At 41.5% G+C, this 10,000-nt stretch overlaps 2 protein-coding genes across 4 annotated transcripts in view; one reads left to right on the top strand and one right to left on the bottom strand.

Moving 5' to 3' along the window:
• Positions 1 to 4,642, top strand: part of uvssa (UV stimulated scaffold protein A) — a 61,490-nt gene extending 56,848 nt beyond the window's left edge. For 2 of the 3 annotated variants that reach the window (XM_022757132.1, XM_022757131.1), the window contains exons 14-15: positions 2,775 to 2,940; positions 3,400 to 4,641. In XM_022757132.1, the coding sequence (XP_022612853.1) occupies positions 2,775 to 2,940; positions 3,400 to 3,493 (260 nt within the window). In that variant the 3' untranslated portion in view covers positions 3,494 to 4,641. Of the gene's footprint in view, positions 1 to 2,774; positions 2,941 to 3,399 lie in introns of all 3 variants that reach the window. The other variant, XM_022757133.1, reaches the window with a different exon arrangement.
• Positions 4,643 to 8,730: 4,088 nt separating this feature from the next.
• The window catches only part of nkx1-1 (NK1 homeobox 1), a 5,526-nt gene continuing 4,256 nt past the window's right edge, over positions 8,731 to 10,000 (bottom strand). Inside the window, exon 3 of the mRNA XM_022757103.1 lies at positions 8,731 to 9,476. Within this exon, the coding sequence (XP_022612824.1) occupies positions 8,731 to 9,476 (746 nt within the window). The remainder of the gene's footprint in view (positions 9,477 to 10,000) is intronic.

Below are 10,000 nucleotides of genomic sequence, written 5' to 3'. Positions count from 1 at the left end.
CACACACACACACACACATGCACACACAGACATGCACACACAGACACCAGCTGGAGGGGCTAAGAGGTGTTGACAGAGAGGAGAGCCCTGCTGCAGCAGAAATTCAGACTATCTCTCTCTTCTCTTCTCTTCCTCTCTTCTCCTCTCCTTTTCTCCTCTCTTCTCCTCTCTTCTCCTCTCTTCTTCTCTTCTTCTCTCTTCCCTTCTTCTCTTCTCTTCTTCTCTTTTCTTCTTCTCCTCTCTTCTTTCTTTATGACCCTTTTTTCTTTTCTTTATTCTCTTTCATTTATCCTTCTTGTTGTCTTTCTCAAACTCCCCAAAGATCATAATAACAAAGCAATATAGGGCACACACCTTCCACACACACATACACACAATGTAAATGCAGCTGCTCTTCTTTTAGCAGTAATGATTCTCCTAAATACAGCAGCTGCTTTTCAATTACTGCTGCTCTGCCTGTGTGTGTGTGTGTGTGTGTGTGTGTGTGTGTGTGTGTGTGTGTGTGTGTGTGTGTGTGTGTGTGTGTGTGTGTGTGTGTGTGTAATGAGGGATAGTTGAAGGTCCAGTCAGACCCAGGGTCAGCCTGACTGATTAATGACCACACACACACACAGATCAGGGGTCAGTGTTTTGACAGAGGCTTCAGTCCATCACCATCACAGTGTAATTACTTTGCATTACTGCAGCTTTATCACTAATTCCTCCTCAGTACGTCATTAAGCAGAGTGTGTGTTCGTTTAGACCATCATTACTCCACATTACACACACTTTTAATTTATCACATAGAATTATGGCATCACACTTTTCATTAAAACCAGAACTGGATCCAAATGAGTCTGTACAACACAATGTTTACTGCTCATGCTCTGTAACACTGGAGCTATGAACTCGTTTGTGTTATCAGCTGCACTTACTTACACTCCTCAGTCCAATCACTTTCTGTGAAAGTTTGAGTGTTAACTGCAGCAGATAGAGAGGAACACTTTAATGAGGACTGGACTTCATTTGATTTAGATTCTGTTTCAGTCTTGTGACTTGTTGATCATTTTTAATTATATCTTAATTATGTGAATATTGTTGGTTTTAATCAGCAAACACTGGTCCAGTTCTGTCAGTGAAGTGTTGGTCTTGTTGTGCAGCTGTTGCAGCTGTGAACATCTACACTGAGATTCAGTAATCCTGATGTCACATAAACATTGACACAGTGGCCTAAGAGTAATGTTTATAATAAAATAATAATAATTTTATTTATACAGCACCTTTAAAAACAGGGATTGACATTAAGGCAAAGGTCACACCAATATAACAACAGAAGTCAGACAGTGAGGTCGAACAAAAGCAGTACAATGAGGTGAACAATACAGTTTAACTTGATAATGTTACAGAAGCTTATGTTCTATGCTGGTCTGTGTCTGTCTGTGTGTGTCCATGGATCAGGAGGTGGAGCAGGTTGTCAACTAATCAGAAGGTTGGTGGTTTGATCCCTGACTCCTCCAGATCCTGAACCTCAAACTGCTCCCACTCATCAGTGTGTGTGTGATAGAAAAGTTCTGAGTGAATGTGTGAGTGAACGGGTGAATCTGGTTTATAGTGTAAAAGGCTGTGAGTGGTAGATGAGACTAGAAAAGTGGGATCGTAGATGACTTTAGTTTTAGTTTTTTCAGGTTTAGCGTTAGCTTCTTTTACTGATGTTGTAGAAAGAGAAGATGCTGCTCGTTGATACACAGTGGTTCTCAAACTTTTTCTCATCAAGGACCTAAACTGACACAAATCAGACCACAGACCTCTATCTGATCAGATCTTTGCTTTTGATGTTTTTTACACACAGTGTTTGAACCCAAGATCAAAATAGTCAGGCATTCTGTCATTGTGTTACTTATAGATGGAAATATAGTGAAAATACATTTTTTGCTGGGTCCCTGGACCCCACTTTGAGAACCACTTAATTTAAGCAGTAATTGTGGACTGCATTTATATTGTGCTGGTCTGACTGTGTGTTGGACACTTCAACATGAGCACAGGAGGATCCAACCAGCAGGCCTGAGACCTGCTCCACATCCTGAGCCACAGCAAGACATCTGGCACAGTGTCGTTGTTTCTTTTGTTTGTTTCATGATAGAAATTGATAAACATTTCATTTTCAAAGGTTCTTTTTATCATGGAAAACAGTTGTCAACATGTAACAGAAATAAGTATCTTAACACAGATACTCAGTACCTGTCTGTCTATGTGTCTGTCTGTATGTCTCTCTCTGTGTCTGTCTGTGTGTCTGTCTCTCTGTGTGTTTGCCTTTGTGTCCGTCTGTGTGTCTCTCTCTGTCTGTCTGTCTGTCTGTCTGTCTGTGTGTGTCTGTTTGTGTGTTTGCCTTTGTGTCTGTTTGTTTGTCTCTGTCTGTGTGTGTGTTTGTCTGTGTGTCTGTCTGTGTGTTTGGCTTTGTGTCTGTCTTTTCTTGTCTATGTGTCTGTCTGTGTGTTTGTGTGTTTGTCTTTGCCTCTGTGTGTCTGTCTGTGTGTTTGTCTTTGTGTCTGTCTGTGTTTGTCTTTGTGCCTGTCTCTGTGTTTGTGTGTTTGTCTTTGCCTCTGTGTGTCTGTCTGTGTGTTTGTCATTTCGTCTGTCTGTATGTTTGTCTTTGTGCCTGTCTGTGTGTTTGTCTGTCTGTCTGTCTTTGTCTTTGTGTCTGTCTGTATGTTTGTCTTTGTGCCTGTCTGTGTATCTGGCTGTGTGTCTGTCTGTTTGTCTGTGTATCTGTCTGTGTGTTTGTCTGTGTGTTGCAGACTGGCGTGATGCAGAGCTAATGCGAGACATTGAGGCAGCAACAGGAGAGAACCTGAGCTCTGACAGAGTACGTAAAGGGAAGAAGAAGAAGTTCCCCAACCTCAGTGACCTGAAACTGAACGCCAACACATCCCGCTCCAGGCTGGAGAAGAAAGTCTTCAACAAGTACGTTCACAGACTCATGAGGCAGCAGCTGTGTAGTTTTCTGTAAGAGTTCCTACTGTTATAAAAGAGTGTGTGATGAGTCCATCAGCTCTGTATTGATCCATACTCAGATATGATCATAGTGTGGATAGAGAGAGGAGAACTGAAACATTTACCAGGGGTTAATAAAAAATGTCCAAATCGCATTTTGAAACCAGGTGTATGTTAGTTTGTATCACAGTAACTCACACACTTCCATAAATCCACATCAGCATTGGCCAAGTGTCAATTAAACCAACTCTGAGGTGAACTTTTACTCTTCAGTACTTGTGTTATCATATGTAACTGTAACCCCATAATGCAACACTGTTTCTGTACAGCAGGTTTGTGTGGCAAGATGTCACCAATTATCTGTGTCTGTGTGTGTGTGTGTGTGTGTGTGTGTGTGTGTATGTGTGTGTGTGTCTGTATGTGTCCCAGGAGCACCGTGCGTAGAGTGGCTCAGGTGATGAGTAAAGCCGACAGAAGAAAACATGAAAAGTTCTCCAACCAGTTCAACTACGCTCTGAACTGACCTGCAGTCAGTTTACTTTCTGTGACTGAGGGACATGGACTGAAAGAAGGATTCACATTGATACTGTGTGTGAACCTGATCACCAGATAAATATGACTGCTGTAATACTGAAAACCTTTGTGTGAACATTATATGCAGTTTGAATGATTTGAGCCGTGTTTGATTAACCTTTGTAAGAACAGGACTGTGATCATTGATCACTGATCATTGATCTGATTTGTGATGAAAGTTTGATGATGATTTACAGACCATACCTTAGCAGCGCCTGACACACTGTTGATGCCTAAGACATTTCTTGGTCTCATGTATCGGCTGCACCTCTGTATCTGTCCACTTTTAATTTTTATAACTGACTCAATTTCTACTCTTTCTCTCTTGTTATCTGGTTGAATTTATTGTTTATATTTGTTTTCTGTGTTTTGAGGATAAAGTCATGTAACGTACTGTAAAACAGCATTATGCAGATTTGTACCAGAAGTTAACTGAGTCTCTTTCCTCAGTCAGTTCCAAGCTGCTGCTTTGCTGCTACTATAACCCTGATTTTCTAACCATGACATCGTTTGAAAACTTCACCAAACACATCAGTTAAAGACAAAGACTGAGCTGTGTCTTCAGCTGTATTTGCTGTAACATGATCACTCACAGAGAAAGTTAGAAGAAACACAAAGTCCCTGAATCTAGCAACAAAGTCTCTAAGTCTATCAGTTGTAAACGCCCTCTAATAGAAACTGTTTGAGCCAATTCATTTTGAAATAGCAACGGCCAATTAGGAACTCCAACATCCAGCTGGCCAATGATGATGTAAGTTCATGACTCCAGTCACGTGGCTTTCAGGTGACAAATGGTGTAGTCAGTCACTCAGTCAATCGGTGACATTGGTGTTTACAGGGCCCTGCTGTTGCTGTCTAGCCAATAACTGAGAGTGAATGTGGTCATTAGTGTATGAATTCAATCAGTGTGAATTATAAATTTATAATCGGGGTCAACTTTTTCTACACGGTGAAAGGGAATCCTGTTTCAGCACAGGCATATGTTTCAGTGAACTGAAGTGTTACAGAACTTACAATGTCGTCTTTAACTAAAACTGTCGAGTGGAAAGTAGAATAAAATGGAAATACTAAGGTACAATTACCTCAAAATTGTACTTAGGTACAGTTAGGGTTGCCACCATTTATGTGAAAAAACAAGGGATGGTGATGTGACGTAGATCATATATGACATTTTATATTGGTAATGGAATGGCATCAACTAGCTAATATTAGTATTAGTAGTATTCAGAAACTCAGAAGGTAAGAAAGTAAAATGTATTAAATAAGCTAGATAGTTAACTACTGCTAATTATATTTATAGTGTCTGTGCAATCACTGGTAAGTGTTTTAACCCCCCAAATTGTTGTTCTTACCTCTAAGTCTTAATCAGGGGGGGTCAGTTGATTCAATCAAGCCAGAATTGATATTTAAACATTAGAGTGAGTGAAGGTAATAGATGTTCTTATAGTCAATGTATCATCAATTGATTTCTGTCAGATGAAAGTCAGCAGTCATACTAAAGAAGCAGCAGGCTGAGATATCCTGACTTTTAATAATAATAATAATAATAATACATTTTATTTAAAGGCGCCTTTCTTGGCACTCAAGGACACTGTACACAGTTACACAAATTGAGATTAAAACACATTAAGAATTAATTAATTAATTAACAACAATAAAAATGAAATATAAAAATAAAAACAATACAAAAGTGACAGAGCAATTGGCATCAGATGGAAAAGGCAGTTTTAAACAGATGTGTTTTGAGTTGTGATTTGAAATGGGGGAATGAATCGATATTTCTGAGTTGGGGCGGTAGTGGATTCCAGAGACGGGGAGCAGAGCGGCTGAATGCTCTACTCCCCATGGTGGTGAGACGGGCGGAGGGGACAGACAGGTGTGTGGAGGAAGATGATCTGAGGGAGCGGGAGGGAGTGGGAACATGAAGGAGGTCGGACAGATATGGGGGGGCGAGGTTGTGGATGGCCTTGAATGTTAATAGAAGGACTTTGAAATGAATACGGAACTGAACCGGTAGCCAGTGGAGCTGTTGGAGGACAGGAGTGATGTTTTAGTCCCTAGTAGTGGGCAAACTCCAAAATAACTGGATCCTACATTTCCCATAATGCAACCACTAACAGCAACTTCTTCATTAGGTCTACCCTACCTGCTAAATACCCTCATCTTTTAAACTCCATTCCTCCTGTTTGTAACAGCCATCTCCTATCTGAAGCTGGGAGAACCCTGATGACATCACTGTGACATCATCAGAGTTATTTCACCAGTCTGTGGTACAGACTCCAGACTGTGTGTGTGTGTGTGTGTGTGTGTGTGTGTGTGTGTGTGTGTGTGTGTGTGTGTGTGTGTGTGTGTGTGTGTCTTTTTACCCATCATAGAACTGACAGGTAAAAAACAAGGTCAGTAGAGGGAAACCTTCCGGCACAGAGTAGTTCACTAAAGGAGTTCACTCTCTGTCACTCAGGTTTGTTACCTGTACCCCTTCAAAAACTGGACTGTGCCCATGAACCTCCAGCTTCAACCTACAGGTGTAGCCTCCACTCATTATTCATTTTGGGATTAAGACATTCCTGAGTCTCTGACTGGCCACCTCCCTCTCCTGACTATGAAAAGGATGATTCATTTTAGTTTGTAATTATTAATAAATTAAATTCAAATGTATTTGTGTGGAACCATCTGTACATAAAAACAGACTAAAACATATTCATGCATACACAAAAATACACATACACATACAAATTGTACATATACAATGTGTTAAAGCTGGACTGAGAAGTCTTCAGTTTGGATGTAGGATCTCAGATGAGCAGATAAACTAATCCAGTCTTCAGGTCAGTCTTACCTGACAGTGAAGGTGCTCCAGGTACATGGAGGAGATGTCCTTATTGTGACCTGAGAAATCAGCTGTGATGGTAACTGACAACATGTCTGAGGAATAAGGATTGAGGAAGTACCTTCAAGTACCTTCATGTGTAACACCTTCAAGTGTAACACCTGTAATATATAAACAATGTAAATAGTCTTAGTCATTTATTAATTGTGACTGTGTCAGTGCTTTGATGATGATGAGCTTCAGGGTAGGACTCTGGTTTAATACAGATACAGAATGAGGTTAGACACACAGTGTTCAAACTCTGGTTTGTAATTCTATGAAGTAACCAACTGTACATCACATGCTGCTTTTCTCTATGGAGTTTACATTGAATTCAACATATTTCTTGACCTGTTGTAAAACAGTTCGAAAGGAGCCAAAAAGCTAAACTCTCCTCTTAGTGAACTGATACTGTAAGCTGCCCTTTGCTGCTTTGCATCACAGTCTGATAATATGAGATGTTGCATTTCATTCATCCTGACATTGATGAGGATGAGGATGATGAAGTGGAGACTGGTCAACGCGTCTTATTCCTCCAATCAGAAACATGTTTGAGCGATAACACTAGTACTGCACATGCTCAGTTTGGCCCTCTCTGCACCAGGAAGATAGAAGACACATTCAACATGCTGCTGAAATTATTGAGAAATCTTTTTGGAGGAATGAAAGTTTTTTCATCAGCTGTGGTTTTGAGCTTTTGTCTGAGTTAATCAAATCTTAATGTGGTTTGAATCATTGTGTTGACTTTTAATTGACATGACATGTCAGTGTGTTCAGCCATCATGCTGACAAGGACAAGATGGTTGCAACAAGTCAGCTACAGTATGTTTCAACATTTTTTGTTCTAAATAGTCAATATATGCAGTTAATTATGTCACATAGCACAACACATGCAACAATTACTGCTCATTTAATCCATAAGAAAATACAAATAAATAAAATAAATACATTTTGCCTGTGTTCAAAACAAAATTCAGTAACTGTTCTTTGATAAATATTACTAAATAAATAATACTAGAATTTTATTATATAAAGAAATTATAATATTATTGTAAAACAGTGCATATATTCAATACTATGCATAAAATTTAATTTAGGCTATTTTCAAAATGTTTCAACTCCCAGGGTTGGGGTCATTTGCAATATCTGAATTTATATTTCATATAGTCATAAAGGTAGATGTCCATGTGTTGTTTGATTATAAAGCAGTTCTAGTTTCTATATTAATACTATGAAAGAATCAAAGCGCTCAGTCCACAGAGAAATGCACACAGCCTGTATTCACAAACTGAGCCTTAAAACCAGCCGTCAGGACTTCTGGAACTTTGTGATGTCACCGCTCTCAGCCACGCCACAAGCCCAGCCCACCAAGCACAACCATCCAACCTTCCAGGATTTGGTTTCTCTGAGTGTTTACCTGAAATCTGCTATATTTTTAGTAGATCACTCAGAAAAGAGTCAGCCAATCAAAAGAGAGACTCAGAGCCTCCTCCCTTCTGGTTGGCCCACTGATCTAGAAAGATGTAAAATTATACTAAGATGGTTTTTGGTTCTTAAAACCACAAATATATTTTCTTATGGATCAACACTTCAAATAAAACACAGGAGAAGAGGAAAATATGGAGCTTTAAAAGGAAAGCAGTGGATTTACCTGCAAAACTGAAGGAAATTAGCATGAAGCTTTGGTGAAGTGTCATAAAATTCACTTTCAACCATCTGCACGAGTATCCCTGATCCCTCTCACTGACTCTGCAGCATGGCATCACAGACATGGAACCTGAGCAGAAGAACCTGTTTCCAGCCCAGAACCCTTCTGCTCTGAGGGCAAAAACCACTTCAGATCCACTTCAGGTTGTTTTGATTAAAATGAGTTCACTGGGCTGTTTCAGTGTTTAATTGTCATCATTTTAATATCAAAGACAATATCATGTTGATCTGAGGTTTCAATACATCCAAGATTTTCTGGAAACTGTCAACAAAGTCAATAAATAACAGAAGGAGTCCAAATGAAAACAACCACAGCTGGAGATACACAGTACTGACAATAGATCAAGCCATTCCTTAAGTCATAAATAAACATTCAATATTCATACAGACTTTTTCAAAACAAAGAAATCAGCTATCAGTCTAGTACATAGTTTAAAACAGCATTCAGAGGAGCTACAAGTAGATTTATGTACAGGTTCTGTTCATATTCACATTCTATTAAAATAATCCATTCAAATTAAAGCCTCCAAATGTTGGTAGTAAAAAGAGCAGAGCTCACCCAGACAGTCTGTCTCTGAGGGAGGGGGGGGGGCCGCTCTGTGTGTGTGTGTCTACAGGTGTGTGCTGTAGAAGGCGGGGGCAGCATAGCTCTGCGTCCCCAGCATGAAGGGGGACAGGACGTGGCTGGCGGTGAGGAAAGGCAGCTGGACCAGGCTACCAGTGGGGGGGTGGTGGTGGCCAGCATAGCCAGCGTGCATGGCCAGGTGCCCGCTGACTGGGGGGGACGGACTGAGAGGGCTGAGGCTGCCCAGGCCTCCTCCCGCTCCTCCCCCTGCGCCCCCTGTACCTCCCGCTCCTCCAGCGCCAGTGGGGGCGGAGGTGTCGGCACCGGGGTTTTGTTTCTTCCACTTGGTCCGGCGGTTCTGGAACCAGATCTTGACCTGGGTCTCAGTGAGGGAGAGCGACAGGGCCAGGTTGAGGCGCTCACACACTGACAGGTAGCGTGTGGACTTGAACTTGTTCTCCAGCGCCACCAGCTGCTCATAGGTGAAGGCAGTCCGGGCTCTACGGGGCTTCCCCGACTTGGAGTCTGAGCCAGAGCGCTTCCTCTTAGGCTTGACCCCCTGGGCCCCGTTGGTCTGGGCGTTGGAGATCTGGCCTGCAGGCCCTCCTCCTGGGCTCTTGGTGTCTCTGGAGGGGTCTTGGTGGCTGTGCTGGCCCAGGTCCCTCTCTCCGTTACTGGGCAGGGCAGAGCTGCTCTCCTCACTGCTGTAGGGGCCATCTGGAACGTCTGAGTCCGGGGTCCCGGATCTGTGGTAGTCATCCTCATCTGGGCTTCTGTACACAAAGCCTTCCTCTGGAAACACACAACACAGAGAGAACCTGTATGAAGTAAATAGCCCTCAGCTGTCAGAGATAGAGCCAGTGTGGGCTGAGCTGCAGTTCCTCTAAGCACCACTGAGTGCTGCTGCACAGCAGCCACAACTGCACCACTGAGCCACGTCTGTATCGGCAAACACACTGAAGGCCAGTGTGTGTGCACAGATTCACCATGTGAAAATAATAATTATTAAAGACATTAAATTTGCATTTATAATTCATCAAATGACTCCACATTAATTACGACACATCGTCCTGGGGCCTTCAAAAGCTCCTGAGAGCCACCAGGTGGGAATATGTGTGTTCTTGCCTCATATACACAGATCAATAATCAATAATTAAGAATAAAAACAGAAGTATAGAAAGACAAAAAAAGAATAAAGAATAAAATAAAAAGGCAGTGGTTGAACTGAATGAATGAATTCAACAGCTCATAACCAGCATTTAGTCAAAGTCCTGACTGAGAGTAAAATTTCTCTGTTTTCAAACGTGGAGAGTGAT

This window comes from Seriola dumerili, unplaced genomic scaffold (assembly GCF_002260705.1).
Source record: "Seriola dumerili isolate Sdu_G_001 unplaced genomic scaffold, Sdu_1.0 BDQW01000264.1, whole genome shotgun sequence".
Lineage (NCBI taxonomy): Eukaryota > Metazoa > Chordata > Actinopteri > Carangiformes > Carangidae > Seriola > Seriola dumerili.
This window is presented reverse-complemented; position numbering and strand designations above follow the sequence as displayed.